Raw genomic sequence first — 24,943 nt, forward strand, 5'->3', positions numbered from 1 at the left:
CTCTCGGTGGACACAGCAGATAGCCCGAAGTGGCCTTGCTATAAGAAAAACGCACAAATATGGAAAACAAACTCTACTGGGATTCAGAAACGTATAAAATGTGTATTTCTGTACACGTAAGAATTTTTGAAAATTTAAGATTTTTACATAGTATATTGTATTTTTGAACATTAAAATATCATATTGTAAGTCAGGATCATATAGTTGTGAAAGATGAAAGTAGTTGTAAATTATCTAATTCAAGTTTGGGATTAAAATATTTCTTATTAGCTCTAGAAAACACCACTTCAAAGTTATTATTGTTTTATTTAAAAAATGTAATAGAGAAGAAATATAATATAAAATTAATCACCTATACATACTAAACCAGCTTCCATCCATACAGCATGAAACAAGATAATATAAACGAACTTCATGAATTAATTGCTAATTTTAATTTTTAAATTATAAAGTTTATAGCACATGGATTGTTTTTACTTATTCTTAAAACTTTCGATTTTGATATCTATTTATCTTCTTTTTAAATGTTGTAGACATTTTAAAGATTGCTCTTTTTTTATGTACCGATGAGAATTTTGACAATGTAAAAACTCATATCAGCTGTCTTGTATATATTTTATACTTTTTACAAGTATAACATAATCCAAGTAAGAAATTTTGTTTAAAATCTCAAGGCCTCACTTAACTTGAAACGTAATTATGCAATCATAATAAAATCAGATAAAAAAAATAAGATAGTAATTTAAAATAAATATCAACTTACTAAAGTTAACCATTATTAAATGATAGCAATAAAATTCATAAATGAAGATTCAATACATTTAAAAGGAACAAAAAAAACTACAAAAATGTGGCAAATATATACATTTATACTGTGTTTTTAAAAATCGAGAGTGTATGGTAAACAGACGAATAAATTCATGATCGAATAATATGTGGTTTGCCTAAAATTTATAAGTCGGTCGTTCTTGTAAGGTCAGTAGTTTCAAATATTGACACTAACATTCAATTGTAAGAGGCTATTGACTTGTGTTTTCCACCTTCATACAATAAAAGGACTTTCGACTACCTATTTTTTGGTTGTTATTGGTTACAGCTAAGGAATCACATTTTATGATCAGCTTGATAGATTACAGAATATGTTTTTGAAATCCTACGATAAACGATGAATAAAAGAATGTCTCGAATCTTCCTCGCACTAAACATGCTCGCCCTTTCAGTCTTGGGGGCGTTATAAAGTTACGGTCAATCCCACTATTCGTTGGTAAAAGAGTAGCTTAAGAGTTGGCGGTGGGTGGTGATAACAAGCTGCCTTCCCTCTAATCTTACACTGCTAAATTAGGGATGGCTAGCGCAGATAGCCCTCGAGTAGCTTTGCGTGAAATTCAAAAAACAAACAAACTTAATGAACTTAAACCTCTTAAAGAAAGGTATGTGATCATACATTTAAATTACGTAAATTATGTCATGTTGGTGAAGTTTTAAGGTATGTGAAGAATAGCATGCTTGAACGTACAGTTTAGTGAGAACAGGACTTTAGTGTAATATTTAAGAGACTTTGAATCATCGTAAACTCATCATATAGTAACCCAAATTAATTTAAGTGTGTGAATAATATTACAGCATTTGCCTAATTTTTAATATAACCAGCAAGTTAATGTGTCATATTTTATAGATACTGTGACAAATTTACTCTCATATATTTATTTAAATACCGATGTTTCTTTATCTTAAATTTATATTTAGAAATGTACGTAACTTTTACCGTTAAATCTGTATTGTGAAATTTCCACCTATTCATTAAAATTGTAAAAAATTCTCAAGTGTAAGAATCAATACTATATGTCAGTGGTGCACAAACTTTTTTAATCAGGGGACACAAACAGACTTCTCGTAAACGTTAGGGGCCACAAAAAAGTGAAGATTAAATTCGTCCCACAATTGTTTCACACAAGATGGACAAAATTTAAGAACACACAAATAACGATTACATCAAGGAGTTTACACATTATTCTAAGAAATGTTATGATACGTCAACTGTCACAACGTCAGTGCGATGGATGGTGCTGCATGTCATCTACGAGCTTAGAAATGTCCTGCTTGATGTTTGACGTTGAAAGACGCAAGACTGCTTCCAGATGATCATCAGTCAGCTGATTGCGAGTGTTTTTGTCCAGTTTCATGTGCGAGAAAGCCTGGTCGCAGCAGTATGTGCTGTCAAACATGCTGGAGTGGACAAATGCGTTCTCTTTCAGATTAGCAAATGTATCAGGCAACGTTTTGTAGAAGTCAAGCAAACTGTTTTCTCGATAAATAGCGCGCAGTTCATCAGATGCCTGAAGATCAGTAAGTTCAAGCTGATATTCTGCTAACAAGTCATCCACTGACACACTGAACGGATCAGCGAAAAGTTTCATCAACAATCTGCATTGGTCAAAGTCATGAAACCGTGAGTTGAAGGATTGAATCGAGGTATCTAGCTTCCCAACATAAACTTGTGTGTCAATGTCCTGATTCTTCTGTAGCTGTGACTGAAAAGTGGGAAAGTGCACGAATTTGCCTGATGCTGCTTGCTGCCGGAACAACTGCAACTTTGTCCTGAAAGCTGAGACGTGATTTGCAAGCTGACAGACAAGCTGATTTTTGCCTTGCAACTTCAAATTCATATCATTCAAGTGTTGTGTCATGTCGACCAGAAAGGTCAAATCAGCTTGCCATGCTGGATCAGTCATGGAAATAACTTCTGTGTTTTTGTTCTTGCTTCTGAGAAATTCTATCACCTCTTCAATCAACTCCCAGAATCTTCTGAGCATCTTCCCTCGACTCAGCCAGCGTACTTCACAGTGATACACAAGGTCACCATAGTCTGAATCAATTTCTTCAAGAAGACTTCGAAACTGACGATGATTGAGCCCTCGTGATTTGATGAAATTAATGGTTTTCGTCACTAATTCCATCAATGCCTGAAAACCAAGTTCTTTACTGCACAGGTTCTGTTGCAACTTTACCAACTGTCTGTTCTGCTTTCCTTGATGCTTCATCAACAGTGCTACCAGCCCGCTACTTTCTCCGGTCATGGCTGGTGTTCCATCAGTTGTCACACTTACCAGTTTCATGAATACAATGAAACACTACTACACAGTCGTACTGTCTCCTCGAATAGAGTAGACCCAGTTGTCTGACCCTTCATGGAACCCATGCCGATTAGTTCCTCTGTGATATCAAACGATGACAACACACCACGAACAAAAATTAGTAGCTGTGCTGTTGAACTGATGTCAGTCGACTCGTCGGCTGCCAAAGAGAAGTAGACAAAGTTGGCTGCTTTATTTGTAAGCTGCCTTGTCACGTCTGCTGAGAGGTGTGAACTTCTTCATTAAACTGTCATACGATTCAAAGCCACCGTCTGTATCTTGCGAACTGCTTCCGGACACAACTTTTCCGATGCAGTAATCATATATTGCTTGAAAAAATCACCATCAGTGAACGGTTGGCCAGATTTCGCTATCATCAACGAAATATCATAACTGACCTCACATTGCTGCACCTAAATCTGCTGACTGCTTTGAGAAAACGTTCTGCTGGTGATTCTGCGACAGCCGCAGAGATTCAATTCGAGCTGTTCGTTTATCACCGACAACGTTGTGGAAATCTTTATGCTTCGACTCATAATGACGCTTTATATTGGATACCTTCGCCACTGCTACTGCTGAATGACACAGCAGGCAAATCACGTTCTTCTGTTGTTGAACAAAACACTAGTGCACAGTCTAATCATCATGAAACTGCCGGTTTTCGTCGTCAACGTTTCTTTTATGATTAGCTGCCATTTTTGTTACGAAATAATATCAAAATAGGGCTCGTAAGTAAATCTCGAAGAGCAATTGAAACACGTGAGATTTCGTAATTACGGAAATATTACGTCATTGCGCCAATGATTAAATGTCTATGCATTAACGAGATTTGGTTATTAAATTTTCTTTATTGCTCGACACAAATATGGAACCATCCAGTATCTGATCTAATGCATATTCTTCTATAGCGCTTAATCTTCAAGCAGGCGCGAACTCTCTATGTTTGACTTTCCCGTTGGACATCGCGGGCCACTCGACGACTCGTGGCCAGCCGGACTTTGTGCACCACTGCTATATGTGATGTTTGTAAACATTAGGGTATAGTCTATAATCTATATTGTTGCACATTGAAGCATTTCTAAAAACTCTCCTCTCAGGCCTATAAATATAACCAATGCGACGCGTCAAGAAAGAATTAAAATTATTGATTTGTTGCAGTTGGCATACTATAAACCGTAGAAGCTATAATTGTGATTAACGCTTATTAATCAGGAACTTTAGATATTTGACAAGGAACGTTTATGAATTTCGAACATTGCAAATTATTTAACTTCAGCCGATCCGCATCGGACATTAATGTTTTTACGAGAACGTTACATAACTTTATTGATGGAAAAACTCAGCGTGTGATCAAGCTAGCTGTCACTTAAGTGAATTGTATCTATATCAACTCGAAATTAATTCGCTCACTGTGAACTTTCGATAAGATCTCCAGTTCCACACAAGATAGAGGACATAATATTGTTAGTTTGTAAATCTTTATATATAAATCATCATTTATAATAACCGTCATTATAAATTGTATTATTGTTTGTATATTAAAATATATTTTTATTAAGAAATAAAACGGTATCTTTTCACCAAATATCATAAGTTTGATACATATTGACATTTATTTAACTTTGGTGTGTTTGTTTTTCTTAAAACAAAGCCACATCGGGCTATTGCTGTTTTCATCGAGGGGAATCAAATCCCTGATATTAGTGGGGGACTATTTAACTTCTATATATATTTCAATTTAACTCAGTTTCTTAAACAGTCTTTGAGAGTCGAAAGAAATGTCTGCTCTGAGTCAATATTTTTTTCTTTATATCTTTCCGGTGTCTGAGAGGTGCACATATCATAATTGTCATGAACAATGAAGAACTGAAGTAAAAAACATAAGCAGTTGTATTATTCTTATACAAATATTGATGGGGGGGAGTCGTCTGGAAAATCTGCCTACGAAACAATAATTATTCCTTCAGAAATTTACAAGAATTAGAAGAGTGTATTGTGATAGTGCTCCAACAACAATATATATTTCTCATAGTATGGTTGGAATACAACTATTATACACTCTTTTAATTCTTAAAACTTCTTAAGGATGTAGAATTTTGGCATAGAGTAAGTTTAATACTAATATCTTTGGAGTAGTACAAATGCAAAATTATTGCCATATTTCGGTTTGTTTGTTTTTAAGCACAGAGACACACCAACAGCTATATGTGTTCTGCCCATCCGGTTTCTAGAGGTATAAGTCTGGAGACTACCACTGTGGAGTTCGTATTTATGACAGCAACTACTATATATAAGAAAGAGGTTTTTTAAACTTGTGTACAATTTGTCCACTGAAAAAAATTCGACGCATATTCAAGTCTATTTCAAGAATAAAACAGTTATTCCATTCCAGTAGATTGGTATAGAAACAAAACATATTTCTGGAAAAATTGAAAATCATCAAACATAGTTCGGCATTATTTAACGGAGTGTAAGCGTTTCTATAACTATTGAATATTTTGCGCCAGTTAGTCGGCGAAAGGCAATTAATAATTCATGATAATAATTACAAAACTGAAGCTGAAATCCTTGAGCGACACTACTTCTCTTCAAGCTGTAATTTGTTCATTTATGTTTCTGCTTTGAATTACGCCTTACCTGTTAACTTGTTTATAATATGCCATGGTATTCCTTATATTTAAAGATTCCAAAAGGTTAATTCTTAACTGTTTTTGACTAACACCTTAATTAATCCATCCTTATCAGAATATCTTAAATATTTCCTGACGATTCTTTCCTTCATTCCATTCAGTTAGATGTGTCAAAAATATTAATTACTTTCATCAGCTGTTATTTTGCCTAGCGCACAATTACTAATGATAAGGGGCGTTTTTCTTTGTGAAACCCAGAGGCATTGTCCAATCAATATGCGATAGCTTATACGGCGTAAGTTAGAGAAAACATCAGAAGTTCTTGGAAGTATATTACAAGGAAATGATTAAAACTGTTCTACAGGAAACGGAACGAAATAGCCAATGTTTCAATTAAACCATCTATATCGAGCCACACACAGATCGTTCTGCTTAAGCGGTGATCTACATAAAATTACAGCTTAAGATATTTGATCGTTGATTTATACCATACTTATCCACACTGTCATCATAATGCGAATTACCATATACAAGATTAATGTAACATTAATTCTATTCAATATTACAAGTTATCAGTTTGATATTAACGTAATTATTTATTCGATATAAAATTTTTGCCGATGTGACATTTTAGGTTAATTGTTGCTCCTAACTGTGGAGAGATAAAAAGCGATATCCATAAATCAATGACTCTTTCAACGATTTTTTCTTTTAAAGAACTTTATTAGCAATAAACAAAATCACAATTTGTGAAACTATTCAATAAATCAACGAAGACGATATACACCCTTTTGGTAAATTAAATACAAACGAACCAAAGGCTTGAATAAAATGTTTTTCAAGTTTGTACTATCAATCGATAAGCATTATTTTTAATCGAATACTTCATTATACTGTGTGAAAACACCGCTTTCGCGGATACAATATGTCAATATGCGTAGTGTTTTCAAGTGGGGAAGTTATCATTTTTGTTGCAATCCCAATGAATGTGCAAATACCTTTAGAATTACACTACAAAATTTTGCAAGCAAAACCATAATGTTGCTACTTCTATGATGATAACGTAATACTCACGTGACTTATTATGAAAACAAACATCAATTAAATCACGCTTTGTAATACCATTTCTAACAGAATGCTGTTAAATATCTTTTGAAATAAACAATTTACTTAACAATTTGGTTTTAAGGTAATGGGCCTGTCATGGCCAGGTGGGTTAAGGCGTCAGACTCGTAATCTGAGGGTCGCAGGTTTAAATCTCCGATCAATCCCATTATTCATTGGTAAAAGAGTAGCTCAAGAGTTTGTGGTGGGTGGTGATGACTAGCTGTCTTCCCTCTAGTTTTACACTACTAAATTAAAGACAGCTAGCGCAGATATCCCTCGAATAGTTTTGCACTAAGTTAAAAAAACTAAAAGGTAATAAGTTATGCTTTGTTTATACGGTAATATTTCTATTATGGTACTTTGAGAAAATTACAGTTTCACAATTTAGTGATATTTTTAATCTATACACTAATAGATGTCGTTCATTAAATATTAAATATATTCTTATTAGATATACTTAATTCATTAGTTTTTTCTCCTCTTTCAGGTAGCATTATCTTTACCTTATAAACCTTATAAACAACCTTATTTACCTCATAAACAACTAAAAATTAAATAACTAATTTACCATAATCCACCCTTACACTACCTCATAAATATAATAATTTCTATCTTATACATTTCTAGTTGCTTTACAAGACCACAAGCAGTTTGAAACTAAGACGCTGGTGACTAAATTTCCTGTTTATTAATGAAATTGGATACTTCTTTATTTTATGTAATAAAAATTACCTAACTTAATTATCCAATTATTCACAACTCACGTGTTGAAAAAAATGAAACACTATTATTACAGAAATAGAAAACCAAAAAAATGTTCTATGTCTACTTTCAAAGAACATTAAATATATATTATCGTTATGTAACAGAATAAGAAGTATATTTATCAAAGTTATATTTTACTCCATGTCCTGTTTCACCAATCATACAGCAACTTTTACTTCATTTTCGGTTTATGCAAAGTAATTTACTTAAGTGAGAAGATATAATTAGTTTTTATGATATTTCAATATCAGGACCAGCGTTAACCACTAGCAAGCTGACTACTAATGACCTCACATTGGAAAGTTCAAATTTACACTTATTAATATTTTGTAACAGTACAAAAATGTGATGCTTAATATGTTAAAATAACAGTAAGGCACCGAATTTAAGCATTAATTTAATGAAAGTATATTTGAGGGAACAACATTATTTCGGCCTACGTTTTAGTATTACCCTACTGCTTGAAGAATCATGCTTGCATAGGCCAGCATTATTTGAGAATCCTGATTAACTACAATTTAAAACTCGTTGAAAAGGCTTACAGCTTTCTAGCACTATTCACCAATAAATTACATAAAACAACAATAACTACATTTTCATATGGCTTATTAAAATCAATTTCTAAAGGATGCTTTTGTTTTTCAAACAAATGTTTAAGATAAATGTATAACAAAATTATAACACACCAAACAACAAGTGCATTAGAACGTCCATTATATGTTTAGATAATTCAAAATTCTTCATCTTTGGTTGTTGTTATATGTCTTTTTTGAACGCTATCTATTATTATCTTCCTGCATAAAATGCAAAAGTCAGTTTTCCAATATCCAAAACACTATGTTGCCTCGAAATACATGATACAAAGAAAAGACTTCTATAATGCTTTATTGGGGTTTATTTATGATTCAAACTGAACGATTTTAAAATGTTCAAATTACCAGTGACAACACCGTAGCTCCCATACAGCAGTAGGGTTTGCTAAATGAACAGCTAATGCGTTAGCTTCATCCTCCAATCGCCGTTCACCTGTATAAACAGAATATATTTAGTTGGCTAATATGGAATGTAATATGATACTTTAATTTAATGATTTAAGTTTTTTGTCATGACTAAGTTCTCATTATATAGTTAGAAAGAATGAAATGGTTTATATGGTCTTCCTGACATTTGTCTGAGTTGAGTCCTTAATTATGTTGTTCAGAAAACTTATTATATTCAACTTTCATACAAAATACATGAAGAGAAGGAACTTCATGTATTTCCATTAAGAAGTACTGAAAGTATAAAAATGTATAGAACAATATTTTTATATGTACTGTAATTTGCTGTAAAATAAATGTTTGCAAGCATATGTTATGCTTTATTGAAAATTCATAAAAATGCCTTTGTATATTTTAATTTGTCCCATAAAATAACAAAAATGCATAACTAAAAGATATGTTCAATATACTGCAAAAAATATGAGGTTTTTGAACGTATTACTATATTACAGTCAGACCACATTAACTATTCTCAGTTGTCATGGAGTTAAAGGATGCAGAATCAAAGGACACAATAAGTAGGAAACTTTCAACTATTATTCAATGTAACAAGGAAAGCCATTACAATAAGTAGAAGGAAACTTTCAACTATTATTCAATGTAACAAGGAAAGCCATTTATCAGTCAGCTCAATACATTTATTGTTTATAGGTAAAGCTTTCGAAACTCGTTTTGTTGGTCAACCAACAAGATCGCAAAGAAAGACATTCCACCTACCAGAACACACACACAAAAAAAGAAAGAAAAGTGGCATATACTCTATCATTATAATGGTTAACAATTTATTTTACAACAAATGTGTAGTTCCCACCAATATTTTGTGGCATAAATCATTTTATTTTTCATGGCAAGAGGGGGTGCTAAATAAGACACAATTTGTAAAATACAGTAAAATGTCAACAACGTATAAAACTCAAAGTAATGGTATTCATTTGATATATGGATATTAAATTTGTGTTTTAGTAGATGAAGAATCATGGTCTCTGTGTATTCTGTGTAATGAAGTCTTAACCAGTGACAAGTGAAACACATTACTGAAAAAAGTTTTTTTTTTTTAATTTTTAATAAAACAAAGTTGGATGGAAGTAAGTTTCAAGTTCAACCCTTTTCTAGCAGTCTGGTCTTATTTATACACAATATAGTGAAACTGATTCAACAAATTTTCTTGCAATATGCAGTAACTATAAAATGGTGATAATGACTATGTACAATCAAAGTCTGATAGCTACAAGTGTTAGCTTTTAAAAGTATAAAATCAATTTTACCTTACTGTGAAATTTATTCAATAACTTATTGTAGTTTCACTAAAAACGTTTTATGTAAGTGTGAAATATTTATATTGAAAATCTTGAAATGTCAGTGCATAGAATGTTGAAAAATTAAAATCACCCTACATACTTTGTGAAAGTCTTAAACATTCTAATAATTTTGAAAATAAATGATACGAATTAGATAATTTGATTCAATTAGACATTTTGAAAATGTTGTTTCTTGTAAATATAAGAAGTTTAAATAATCATGTCATAATAAACAACTGTCTTGTGTAAGTACAATTTTTCAATTATTATTTCAAGTAATTTTATTTAAACAACCATGAATTAATAGCTTAAAATTATCAATTTAGTTTTAGTTAAAATGTATTTTGTGCACTCAGAAATATTCATATCTGGATTCAATTCAAATAATTTTGAAATTACTTAATCTTACCAATGTTACCACCAACTTCATGTAAGGAATGTGTTTGGAGAAAAGTGTCTACATCTGTGGTTAACTGCAAACATTTCTGGCTAGGTTTTAACACAGGTACAATATCAGGCACAGACCTGTAAAAAACAAAAGACATGTATTTCAAAACATACAGTAAATAAACAACTTGTCCTGTTTTACAAAAATTATATCTCTCGAAAATGAAACTGAACTATGAAGATGAATTGTAATTTCAAAATTTGAAAAAATCATCATATAGTCAGTAAAAAAATTGCAAAATTAAAATAACGTTTTTAGAGATCATTAATTTATTTACTTGTAACAAGTATTAGTTTATAATGTGCAATTAGACAACGTTTAATAAATTTAAAAATAAAAATATTATGTAAGCCCTGAGTTTATTTAACATTATCATTGACCTACTATATAACTAATTTTCATGCTAAAATAAGCTATTTTATAATAAAAGAGCTTAACAATATGCAAGCTAAAGACTCTTAAATTTTCAATTAAACTTTTTCTCACCTTCGAGATGATCGTCCCTTATTAGAAAGATCCTGAGGATGAAAATTTATACCTAAAAGTTTAGCCACCTGGTGGAGAACATCACTAACCATGGTGCACTCGCTTACAGAAATAAGGACTGGTTGAGAAGTAAATTGCCAGGCATTAACTGTTATTTCAGCCTTGTCGGGATTTCCCTGGAAGTCAAACAAACTAGCATATGAATCTAACAGATTTATTTGACATACAGATTATATTTGAAATAAAAGAGCCCGAAAAGTTCTCTTGTCCGATTCTTTGAGTAAGTTGTGTTTTATCTCAAGAAAGATTTTGAAAGCTTGTGACAGACAAATATAATGTGTAGTTAATCTAAAAGTATATTTTTGAGTTGACTCATTTGAATTTAAATTTACAGTAAAACTTTTCTGTATTTGAGTTCCCTGTTTTGTTAGCAAGAAAATGACTTCCTAACAGTGACAATCAATTGATACGAATTGATCAATTTACAAAATTGATATTCTGTATCAATTGTGATACAGAAATATATGACATTTCTATATGTCATATAATTTGTATCATAAGCTTTTGAGAAAAATCAATAGCATAGAAAATGTGGCTGGGCGTGAGCTAGTGGTTACGGCACTAGCATTGTGAATTCAACAATTCGTTGTGTACAATCATTTGCAGTAAAGACACACACTGAACTATGTGGCAGTAGAAGTGCTGTAATGATGAGAGTCAAATCCAATTATTCATTCAGATAACAGTAGCCTAAGAGTTGACAGTAAGGGTCGTTATCTATTTGCCTTCTCTCTAGTGTTTCAAACCTATTCCAACCTAAATAAGCCTCAAGTCTTTCAGTATACTGTATTTAAAAATAATGGTTATTTAAGAAACCAAATTTTCACATGTGAATTTACTATTACTTTGTATTTGTTCACTAACCTACTTCCATATTGGAAGTTTGGTTGTCAGGGCACTTGATTCACAATCTGCAGGTGGCAGATTTGAATCTCTGTTACCTTTTGGCTTTTGGAGCTTTATAACATGAAGGTCAACTTTACTATTCGTAGGTAAAAAACAGTAGCTCAAAGGCTGGTGGTAGGTGGTGTTGACCAGCTGTTTTATCTCTAATCTATCATTGTTAAATTCGGGATAGCTAGTGCAGATAACCTTCGAGTAAAAAGACTGTACTGGGCATTATAAGACTACATCTTTTGTGACTCAAATTATATGACTGCATATTAAAAACACAACTAAAAAACATAGCTCACCAATGTATAGGAAAAGCACAAAATACAGGACAATGTTACTTAAGCCCAATGTTGTAAATTAAGTTACTGCTGAGCCACCAGAGGAATACTAATCCGATTACAATGTAATACACTGATATTTCTATATTTAGCTTCTTTTTTCGCTTCTAAAGAAATTACAAAACATGATACTAGTGTAAATCATGAGGACGGGCACAACTTCTCTATTGCTAACAGGTCGTCAGTAAAAGGTGAAAAATGTAACTATCATATTAATTTCGTAGAAAAATAGCTAGGGTTAATTTGATTTTTGTAGTTTAACATAGCCTATACTATGACTGCTATGGATAGAAATATTCCTGAATATATCTTGCAGTTTTCTTCAAGTGCTTTTTTAAAGTCTGCAGCTATGCTTGTCTCTCAATAACTCTTAAACTAAACAATCTGAATCTTTATGACACTTGAGATGTCATTAATCTCTGTTAGCCTTGAAAATCACTTTCATCTAGTTCTACGGATCACAATACAGAATAAACTTGAAAATGCCATTTTGTTCATGAAAATGATTTTTCAGTCTCCTGTCACATACCAAGTGCCTATAAGTTGTATATTTCAGTCAATTTATGTTAAGCTCACACACAAGAATGAAATTAAAAGAAAATCAAACAGCATCGAAGACTGTACATTACAAAGTGTTTAAGATTATGAAAGATTGTTCAAAACAGTATTTCTATAATGAAAAGCTTATGTTTATTCAAAAACAGCTGTTATTAGACTAAGTAAATTCAAGAAAGAGAGACATCTTTCAAGTGAATCTTAGAATTAACATTTACTAATTAAGTCCTTCAAGACTTCCTTCATCTGAGTCGCACTGCTTAAGTTTAATTTCAACTGCCGTTTTATCAACATTGTTACAATTGTACGTCTATACAGATTGGTGTAAGATACAGTCACATTATTACAAGTAACACCTGCCAATGCCTCACTTGAACTGTTAACAGTTACAACTTACAACCTGCAGCACAAGCAGGATCTCATATTATTCACACAAAAATAGTTCATTTTCCTTCATCTTCCAATCATTTCCAACAAGTGATTGGCCATAGAGACCACAGAAATTCCTCCAAAAGGGAAACTTTTGACTTTTTGATCATGAATTTAAATACAAGCTACATGAAGGTTAAAACTGAATTTTGGACATTCCAGTACAAGTTCAAGTGTCTTCTTTCCTATCCCATAGAAAGAATTTATTGAGTCACAATCTGTGAACATGTGAAGTCCAATGACAGTTTCACAAATTTCAGGTCAGAGAATCCAAATAACTTTCTGAAAATCAATAATTCATGCTCAATTTTGTAATCTAGTACCACAAACTTCATCACAATTGGAGTCGAATACCTTGTATAGTACACCTCAGGCATAATATTTTTCCTGATGAAGATGCTTTCATTATTTTTAGTCGTATTTCGGCTACTTTGATAACTTCCTTCAAAATAAGATAACTATGTCACATTCCTTAAGTTTTTTTATAGCAAAATAGGACATTGAGGAATATGTATATGCAGATATTACCCATTAAATACTTGTCCAGTTCTATTTATTTGGATATAATTTACAGCAATTATAAATATCATAAATAAAATGAATTTAATTAACAAAGTCTACTGCCAGAATAGGAATTTTGTGGAATTACAAAGATAAAAAGGAAAGTTCAGTTAAAATGTTAAAATATTTTAAAAAATACTCGTGAAATAATAGCAACAATAATAACTTTAGACCAGTTTTTTTTCAACAAAACCCTTAGAAAATACTAAGTAGCCTTCAGGACACAGAATAAATAATTCCTTCCTTTGTCTCTTTAAACATGAAGTGAAATATGAAATCAAAGCTAATCAACTTAAAAAAAATATTAGTATTTCTAAAAATAAATATTTGTGAAGATTTTTAAAATACTGTGTAATTTCAGAAAACAAAACACACCAATTAAACCACTTTAAAGATTTGAGGTAGTTTTAAAAGAGGGATCATAGGTCAAATACAGTTAAAACTATTGGTACTTCCATACATACACACACACACGTATACAGTTGCAAATGAAACTCTTGTATTTTTTCATTTCAGACAACAGTGTTCAATAATGAATTTAGTTTAATAAATATTGTTTAGTAGAGATATGTTTTTAAATTTATTGAATATATACGTAAAGTACGAATCTCACCTGCAGTTACAGGTTCAAACCTAGACTGGTCTGTCTTTAACTCTTGTGGCAAAATATGAAGTTCACCTTCTTACAAATTATGCAAATAATAGACAGAGAGAACAAGGCCTTCAGGTTTTGAAGGCATACTGAATATTGTCTTTTTGATGATGATACTGTTTTAATACGAACCCCCCTCCTGCCGCAACCATTGTGCGTCAGCAGCTGGTTGTTCTTGCTTAGACCAATGTTTTCTAAACGCTCGCTGTTCTTTTCTTGTCTGTGAAACATAATATTACAATCGTTAGTAAACGCAGCACCAGATGGAATGTTATTTTCGAAATGTGGTTACAGATACTTCTGAAATGATGCTGCAATAGCCTGTTCTTGCCCATCCAACCTAATCCTATTATATAAAAATTCAAGATGCTTTTCCCACCTTACATATGTTGGTTTCTTTGCTTCACCTTTTGATTTGATGCATAAAATATTTCAAATCATTTTTTCTCTTGATATGTCTGCATTTACATTGCATTTGGCAATGTGTATCTGGCAATGAACTTCATAAAACAACCACTCCACATAAAATTGTTTACATGTTTGTATCTCCTGATTCATCTGTTCATATATCTCTGCATAATTTGGTAAAATGTTAAAATATTCACTGTTGAACTGAAATTTATCAAAATTGCATGATTTTACTAGAGAATTTTTAGACTTTGATTCACGAGGATCATTACGTATATTTTCAATAACTATTGAGTAGCCTCACGAGTTCTGCTATGAATATCAACAATAACTGCTTTCTATGTACAGCCTATAAGCATATTCAGTATAATTTATTACTGCTGCTACACAGAGTAAGCGTAATTTGTTACTTCTGTTACAAAAGTTTGAATATTTTAATTTTTCTTTGCATCAGTAATTATATAAGAATATGGCAAACCAAGTCACTGTCATTAACTTATTTAGATTAAAGAAAATATAGACCCGAGCTATAAGCAATCATCATAGATACGTAATACAAAGTGATAAAATCCTATAGTATAAGAGAACCTGCTTTTTAAATTTAAACTTACTTGTTCATGCTCCACAATTTTGTACATGTCAGCCCGTGATTTCTTTCCCAGAATCTTTTTCTGAGTAATGTAGAAATAATAACTGAATTTTATAATTTTCACTATAAATGCTTATATTTAAATGGTTATCTCTTAAAAATTCAAACTGTGTCATATTTAAATACCTATCAATTATTTACGCTAATCAAACGTATATTGAATTTTGTATCAAAATAATATATTTTAATGCAATATTAAAAATAATAATGCGTGCATGTAACGATCTAAATATTTTGAAACACAAAAAAACCAAAATAAAATAATACGTGATTTAAGATCATAAATATTTAACAGCACTACAATCTCAAACTAAGGTAGCATATGATTTACTATAGTAAATATTTTGCAGCTGAAAATCCTGAAGTAATATATGACTTAAAAATGTAAATATTTACCACAATACAATCCCGAACTAAAGTAGCATACGATTTTAGAATGTAGTTATTTGGACCACTACAGCCATAAATTAAAATATATTATGACAGAGTATCACAAATCTCAAACCAAAAACTAAGTTTGTTATATAATTCAAACTGAAACTGGGTAGAAGACAAGATTCAAGTCTCTACTTACAGGTTCTTGGAATTTCCTCGAGAATTACTAATGAATTAGATATCTCTGAATGATAAATAATGTGAAATACAGTGCAACTCACAACTTTGCCATCAGCTTTCCTTAAAGCTTCATATTCATTCTTCTGCGCACTTGTTGAAGTAAATAAGAAGGAACCTGAAACAATTTATTAAAGTTATCTGTCTTATTTGTAAAGTGGAAACATATACCATTCATTTGCCTAAATTCAGCACTTCCCTATGAATAAACTAAAACTTCTGAGATTGACTAACTAATGAAATATTTATCAAGTTTTTTAACCAAAACTGTTTGAAGGAAATAATATTTACATAAGGTACATTCAATACTGTCAAAAAGCAATTTAAATGAGTTATACAACTTCTAATAGTTTAACTTTCTCTTCCAGTTTACCACATTTTTACCCATGAAGCTTAAACAGATATTGTTAATTTACCATCCATAAGATGTCTCTGTATTTGATCAGCATTTCAGTTGCTCTGCATTTCTTAGTAGCCATATTTAGCTCAGCATCGATATCAGTTTTAAGAGAGTTTCTATGCGATGAAGGAGGGAACAGATTCGGTGCCATTATCATCGCAATGTTTCGAAGGTTCATTTGATTATATTCCTCTTCTGCAGCTAGTTGAGCCAGAAAGGTTACAAGTGCCTAAACAAACAATTTATTTGAATATTTGAATAATAGACAATTAATTTAAAGAAATATATTATATATGATAAAGAATGATGTCTTGTTATTATTAATGAAAACACACAGAAACAAAGTTTTGGTACTCACGAAAAAGCAATGCATAACACTTGATTTTAGTTGGAAAATGGGGAAGATAAAATTTAAGAATTTTTAACTCTTAATTAGTAATTCTTATTAGGCCATCAGCAAAGAGTGAAATATATCTACAGATTGATGCAGGATTAACTCACAGCACTACTGGAGCTGCTACTTTCACAACTTGAACTCTTAAGATTAAAATGTGGTTAAAGAAATAGTTCTTATTTAAAGAGTGGTATATTCTGCAACTAGAAGTATTCAACATCAAAAGAAAGTTAGTCATTGAAAATAAACCATTGTACAAGAGAGTTGTTGAGCCATGAAAAGGTATTTACAAATATTCTATGTACTGAAGTTTTATATTAGCACAAATAGCTAAATGATTATGTAAATTTAAACATCCACAGAAGAAAAAGTGTAGTATAGAAGTACTTTGTACTCATTGATGAAATTTTAATTAAGTCCAACAACCATGTTAAAACTATACATAAAAGAAAGAAATTAAAACAGAGAAAGAGACAATAAAGCACGTGTCCACATGAAAAATTATATATGGAAACAGCTGTAGAAAGTTGTGCAATATATTGTTTATAATGTTTAGGTCCTTTCTCCAACTTCAAATATCGAACTAATAAACCCAGTCTTCGATGTCCTACTACTAAACTATTATATTCCTAATTAGATTCTAAAATATTATACTGATTTGTTTGAAAAGTTTGCAATATTTTAAAGCCCTTTCAGTGATATATAATTATGATAAAAGTAAGATGGGTTTCAAATTTTAATGTATCTAAAATTTCTTTTAATTACTAAAGAATCATTAAAGCGAGGCATGAAAATCGAGTAGAGTCTGAGTCTCGTTTGAATCAAATATGTTGAATCAAATTAAATGATAGGAAAATTAAGTTACAGCTTGTGTTTTAGTGGAACATACATGAAGAAGCTGTAAAATAAAACGTTGAGAATCTGATTAAAGAAATATAAAAAATTTGGTATTACAAGGGTTTTATTACTAATACTCAAATGTCTTTCATGCACCAATACATTCTATAGAGATTAAACAGAAACAGGTTAGTTGTATATACTTATGAACAAATTAAGAAACTCTTGAATCTGGTACAAAAAATATTCTGGAGCTTTCAACACAAATCTATGCATAAAACCCATGTTCTAATAAAGGTAATATTTATAAGAATAATCCTAATAATTACTAGTTGATTTTGGTAACATTCTAATCCATTGTAAACGTACAATCATGGTTTCATCAGCTGGATGAAAGTATGAGAAAAACAGAGGTCACTGTATCATATTTATCACCCTCCGGGAATTTTATCTTTAGATAGTGCTGTGCAACAAAACGCAAGGGTATGAAAATGTTCATGTACTCCAATTGCAAAATAAATAATAAGGATTTTTATAACACATATAATACATTCTAGCCCCCTACTTTCAATCTTTTAATACATAAAGTAATTCAGCTGACTATTATTGAGAGGATGATTGAGTTGTGATGTTTACTTTATTCATTTAGACTAGTTACATCTAATAAGATCTTGACGTCATTAAGTTATCTTTAGTTTAAATTTTTGTGTTTTCTGCAGTTTTTTTACTAAACATAATCTTCTGTAAAACTACATTTTGTGTTTAAGAAGCAAAACCACCAAGACAACCTTTCATAACTCAGCACTCATTCTTGACTTATTGGTTTCATTTCACTGAATCAAGTAAACATTTTTAAATTGACTCAAACCAAACTATCAGGCCATCCCATAAGTTATGTCCAAAAATTTAATACAGAAAGTGCATCATCATTTCTGTCTTTGTAGAATGCTTTATTGACTAAAATATGTAGTAGGACGTGTATAAAAATGTTCAGACAAATAAAAGAAACTACACCAACTCCAATTTTGCAGATCATTAATCAAATAAACTCTTATGAAGATGGATGTGTCTGAGGAGCACATTAGGCATATAATGCTTTATGAGTTTAAGAAGGCAATAGTGCAGCAGACTATACACGAAACATTCAAGGTATTTAGGTGCGGAGTCTCTCAATGAAAGAAAATGTCGAAGGTGGTTTCAAAAGTTCAGATCAGGTGACTACAGCTTAAGTGATGCCCCATGTTCAGGTCGTCCTGCAGAATTTAATGATTACTTACTGCTGGCTGCACTTGATGAACATTGTGCTGTAACAGTTGAAAAACTAGCACAGAAGTTTAATTCAACTTATTCAACAGTTCGCCATCATCTGCTACAGCTTGGAAAGGTGTCAAAACGTGGAAAATGGGTCTCCCGTGATTTGACAGAAGTAAACTTTAGAGCAAGAGTGAACATTTGCACTTCTCTGCACTCTCATGAACGTAACTCACCTTTGTTTGGACAGGTTAGTGACTGGAGATAAAAAATGGATATCTTATAAAAATATTAAGCATTGCAGACAATGGCTCAATGCAGGTCAACTGGCTAAAGCACAGCCTAAAATGGACCTCCACTCTAGGAAAGTCTTGTGAAGTGTTTGGTGGAATATTGTCAGCATTATCCACTTTGAGTTGCTGCTACTCAGTGTAACGATTACATCAGACTTCTATTGTGAACAGTTAGAGAGTTTGAATGTTGAACTGAAAGAAAAGAGGCCTGCTTTGATCAATGGTAAAGGTGTTGTGTTACACCATTATAATGCACGGCCTCATATAGCAAAGATCACATCTGCAAAGACTGAATAGCTAGACTTGGGAAAACTTTCACATCCTCCTTATTCTTCAGACCTTGCCCCATCTGATTATCATATATTCCTAAGTTTGCAAAACTATCTTGACAGAAAAGAGCTTGGAACACATGAAAATGTCAAAACTACCCTTTTACATTCTTCTCCTCCAAACCCCAAGAATTTTATAGAAGTGGCATTCAGAAGCTTGCCAATTGTTGGCAGGAAGTAATTAATAATAATGGAACATACATTATTAATTAAATAACATAAAAATCATTTGAAATGATTCTGAAATCATTCTCTTTTTCTGAACCTAAAATTAGACATTACTTAAGGGATGACCTGATAAATTAAATGAACTACAATCACTGCAACAGTACAGGTAAAGACAAAAGAAATAACCATACAAAAATCTGCTTAACAACACTTACAATTCTCTAAAAAAGTATTAAGAAAAACATTAATTGTTAAACAAAAAAGGTATGTAGGGCTGGCTACTGAAATAAAAATAAATAATCAAACAAGATAAGAATGTAAGTGGATATGACACTTGATCTGACTAATGAGCATATAGCATATTAAACTGTCTCGATTTTACATGGAAAATAAAATCCCTACATTACTACTGTATTCCCAACTTTATTTATCGAAAGTTTAGTGTTTGAATAGAATTTCTGTTTTCTTCATCATACCCATCCTTTACTTAACTTTAGAATACTACTTTTATGAATATTTTACAATTTGGTAATATTTTATGATTGGAAGTTCTAGTTCTATTTGTTTTGCCAGTTAGAAAGCCAGTTATGTAAAAATTGTATTCTTCATGTAGTTTCAGTCTGCTAAGGGATCATTAGCTGGAACAACTGATACGTCCACATTCATTCCTATCTGGTTTGGCTCTCTTTCAAATTCAGTATTCTGAACCACGTAGTTTTATTGTTTGGTAATAATTTTTTTAATATTTGTTTGTTTAATTTTTTATAAGATGGAGTACGTAGATTACTAGTTTATATAATGTATTCTTAACCTTTATATATATTTTGTATAGAATAATAATAAAATAGATAATCAATGATCGTGACGGTTGTTTTAGTCTACAGAATGATAAGGCTCAGCATGGCCAAGTAGTTAGGGCTCTTGACTCGCAATCTGAGTGTCGCAAGATCAAATCCCCTTTACACCAAGCATGCTCACCCTTTCAGCTGTGGGAGCATTATAATGTGACAGTCAATATAACTATTTGTTGGTAAATGAGTAGCCCAAGCATTGGCAGTGGGTGGTGCTGACTAACTACTTTACCTCTAGTCTTATATTGCTAAATTAAGGACAGCTAGCACAGATATCCCTTGTCTATCTTTGCATGAAATTTAAAAACAAAGCTCTCTCAGATTAAAAGTCTCAATAATTAAAATGAATTATTACCAAATATCCATCTTTGATATCCTAAATATAAAGCTTCAGTTCTTGTTTCTTTTATACTTGTATTTTCCATCAGTCGATGGAACAACTTAACACATCATTACTAGTAGCTGTTGATAATGCAGTTGATCAACATATTACAATAAATTGATTCACATATCTCAGTGGATGAAGTCATTGCTACAAAGTATCAGTTATTTTCCCTCAATTCAAATAATTCAAAAATTAATTAACTAACGAAAGTGAACTGGCTATTTTCATGAACAAACTCAAAAGACAGCTCAACCAAACGACAAAGAAAACTATGCAGAATATACATAACTGAAGTATCCGTCCTTTGTCTGAGTTATGCCTTTAAAAAAATGTGTAGGTGAATTCTATGATAAATAACACAAATATCCCATGTTTCACTCAATTTATTTATAACATAACATATTACTTCACTATTCTTTATAATCTCACCAAAAGTTTTATGTAAGCTTTAATAACTTATGTATATAGATAAAACATGAAGTACATTGTGAAATAGTTAGGGTGACTTTGTAGGAAGAAGTAGAGGTGTTTTCTGTTATCCGCTTTCAACATCCAGCTCTTTATGTTCTTCCACAGTGTTTCTCGTAATTAATTAATAGGTGATCATTGGTCAATGAAGTATCTTACAGGTCAAAGTAGGAAGTTAGTATAACTCAAGAAATGGCTCTTCATATCAGCTTTATGGTAACTGTTGGAATAGGAGTTTCAGCTGTGTTTGGGGGTTATTGTAATAGTGGTGGCCATTTGTTCATTGTATTGCTCCAGTTTTTGTGTGTGTGTGTGTGTGTGCCCGTCCCTCACATTCTATTGTTAGAATGTGAACAATTTTTCTATTGTTCTAGAAAATTTAATATTTTTTGAAGAATGTGGTGCCATCTATGAATGCAGTTAATGTTAACTTACGTCATAGATAATAATTGCTCAATAACAAAAATTATGGGGGTGAAAGAGGATTTGAACCAACATTAATATGCCCCTTGTTACAAACCATCATTTCACAGAGATTGGCCCAGTGACCTAGAAGTAGTTAGATAACGGACATACGTATCTACATTCGTAGAGCAGTTGTATTGATTTGTTCACTCACTGATAGATTTTTACAACCGGCAATTACGTGTAACATTTAATCTAAATATAAGTCTAAAATTGAATACTCAACTTTAGTATTCAAATTTATGGATAACATAATTTTTGTTATCCAACAAAAAAACACTCAGCTTTAGCCAACATTTTTGTGCACACCTACACTGATAATTTAGTTTACTCAGCTTAACCAATACTTATATATCTGCACATGCTCTCATCCTAAAACTTTGCTGATTTAAATCAGCCATCTTTAATCTGAATGGCTAAAAAATAAAAATGGTCCACCTTAACTCTTAGGTAAAATGTAGTAAAAATCTGAGGGTGAGAACATGTGCAGATATATAAATATTGGTTAAGCCAATTAAACTAAATTATCAGTGTCCAGCTCAAGTTTTAAAAAAAAACATGAGTAGAGAACTAGTTGATATTCATGCCAGCATTTAAGCACGAATTTGTTAAACTTTATGAAATTCTCTAACTGAAGAGAGTTTAGTGTCATGTAATATTAGCTTAAATAATAACGTTTGATAAGGCTGTAACTAGTGTGAGTGGGTAAAAAACAAGAAACTGTTGATATAATTTCCATGGCCTTATTATAAGGGAAGCAATTTACACATTTTAAAGACTCTGGTTTGTTCCACAAAGGACTATTCTGGTATAATAGTGTTGTGGTCCTAATGTTGGTAACTATCGAGTGTCACTTTCTTACTTGTTGTGGTTTGTTGGTGTGATTTTCAAAAAGTCATATCTAATCAACAACACCTAAGGTGTAAAAAAAGCATTGAGCGTGAAATGTAAAGAAATGGCATCAAAATTGGTGGCAAAACTGGTAGCTACACCTTTACTTTTGCAGTAAATATTAATTCATTAATAAGGTAAGCTGCATATTCTGTTTTACCCATTACTATGCTTCAAGTTGAACATAAAATGCGGCCTGGCTAACTAATGAATGAATATTTGTTGTAAAATTATTGTCAATACTATCAGTGTAACTACCAATTTGGCCAACAATTTTGACTTCATTCCTTTAAGTCGCACACTAAATCTTTTATTGGAAGCACCCTTTTTTTATACTTAAGATGTTTTTTATCAGATTAGCAAAACAAGAATACCACCTCACAAACTCACCAAAATAGTTTAAAGTTTTTAGATGGTAACATGAATAAGTTTTGTTTTAATGCCCCTATTTATGGAGTAGCTTTTTGGGGGCAGTAGAATATATAATTAGAATGCATGTGTAAGTTATAACAACCTACCAGTAAAGTTTCACGGTGAACATCTGGTAACAGCATCACAAGCATGTTTAGAGCTCGAAGCTGTTTAAAAGGATCGGGAATATCTAAAATGAGAATTTAGTGTATGTTATTAATTAGATGTCAGAATACTACAATGATAAGATTTTTGTTCCTAAACTTAGAGAAAAGTTTGAGTTTCTAAATTTCATGTCCAGATATATCATTATGGTAAAAGTAAAATGGCTTTTAAATTTTATAAATTTAAACATTTAAAGGAAAGAAAGTGCAACATAATAATATTTCATGATCTTAGATGAAATCTGAAATTAATCCAGCAACCATGTCGAAATTAAAGTCTCCTACAAATAAAGCAAAGGAATTAAAAAAAGGGCAAAAGCTGTAGAATGAGATAGCAAAGCATGTGTTCTGAAGACAGAATTATATCAGGAAAAAAAGGCTGTTGAAAGTTATTCTACTTGCTGTTTATGAAATTTAGCCCCTGTTCACCATACTGACATACATAATTAAAAATTGGAGTAAATAACAGAAATAGGTGTTCCATTCCTCTATGTAGAATGCCTGAACTACAATTTATACACTCCATGGTCTCAGTAACCAATTTTGTGATATGAAGTAGTTTCAATGAAACAGGAAAAGAATAAAATAATAATGGTATTAAGAAAGATTACAGTGCACTGTTCCCTGCAATAGCACCATACATGTAAAAACCTCAAATGCTATGGTAAAAATCTATTACTAGACCAAGTAACTTGACTCTGTTTTCATATTGACTATTGAATTTATATATATGTGTGTATATTGACTCTTAGATTTATATTTTTTTTTTCGGTTACCATACCGTGTATATGTAGAAACGCATCCATATATTTGTTGGTAAGCAGTGGTTCTGGAAGGTCTCGGATGAAATGCTTCATTACACTTGCGACATCATGAGGGGAACAGTTTTTCAAAACATTTTCAACTTGATGTGGAGCTGAGTAAAAGCTGGCCTCGATTTCCTTTTTAAGAATCTGAAAAAACAAACAAATTGTATTTGATAAAAAAGTTTTTTTATGAATCACTGTGGTCTTTTTGGCATATCGTGTATTTTCTACTTTCTTTTTTTATTCTAAAGCTTTTCATGTAACAAAGGTAAAACATCGATACTATTTTATCCACATTTGTTCTGTGTCATTATTTTGAAAAAACATCTTATTTAAGAGATACGGTGGCTAAAAATTTCCTTATATTCTAATAGAAAGGACCGGTCATGTGAATAGCGCTAGTTCCTTTGGGTAAGTCAGACGTTACCAATTTAACCACTTAACATTAGGCTTAAACAGTTTGGAACATCATCTTAAATGAATCGATCAGTTTTGATGCAAATCTTGAGAGAGTAGAACCAGCCTGATCAATCATAACTGCAGTAGAGACGACTGTCCAGTATTCAACACGAGTGTGTACTTACGACATTAATAGACTGTTTTAAATGTGTATCACACTTTTGTATCCAGTTTGTTTCCTCCAGAACTCAGATTTTATTTGCAATGTATCTTGCTGATTCTACAGTTATACAGCGAACCTATCTAATCCACCCTTGAAAATACCACAGAGTCGGTAGGAAGGGGAAATTATAATGCCATGACCA

The 24,943-nt window shown here is 31.7% G+C and overlaps 1 protein-coding gene across 1 annotated transcript in view; it reads right to left on the bottom strand.

Moving 5' to 3' along the window:
- Window positions 1-6,466: 6,466 nt before the first annotated feature.
- Window positions 6,467-24,943, bottom strand: part of LOC143252881 (rho GTPase-activating protein 18-like) — a 165,385-nt gene continuing 146,908 nt past the window's right edge. Inside the window, exons 11-18 of the mRNA XM_076505689.1 lie at window positions 24,155-24,326; window positions 23,317-23,399; window positions 16,483-16,695; window positions 16,111-16,184; window positions 15,417-15,476; window positions 10,909-11,084; window positions 10,384-10,499; window positions 6,467-8,662 (exon numbers count right to left, since the gene is read on the bottom strand). Coding sequence (XP_076361804.1) covers window positions 16,131-16,184; window positions 16,483-16,695; window positions 23,317-23,399; window positions 24,155-24,326 — 522 coding nt within the window. The 3' untranslated portion in view covers window positions 6,467-8,662; window positions 10,384-10,499; window positions 10,909-11,084; window positions 15,417-15,476; window positions 16,111-16,130. The remainder of the gene's footprint in view (window positions 8,663-10,383; window positions 10,500-10,908; window positions 11,085-15,416; window positions 15,477-16,110; window positions 16,185-16,482; window positions 16,696-23,316; window positions 23,400-24,154; window positions 24,327-24,943) is intronic.

Source organism: Tachypleus tridentatus, chromosome 6 (genome assembly GCF_004210375.1).
Source record: "Tachypleus tridentatus isolate NWPU-2018 chromosome 6, ASM421037v1, whole genome shotgun sequence".
NCBI classification, from domain to species: Eukaryota; Metazoa; Arthropoda; class Merostomata; order Xiphosura; family Limulidae; genus Tachypleus; species Tachypleus tridentatus.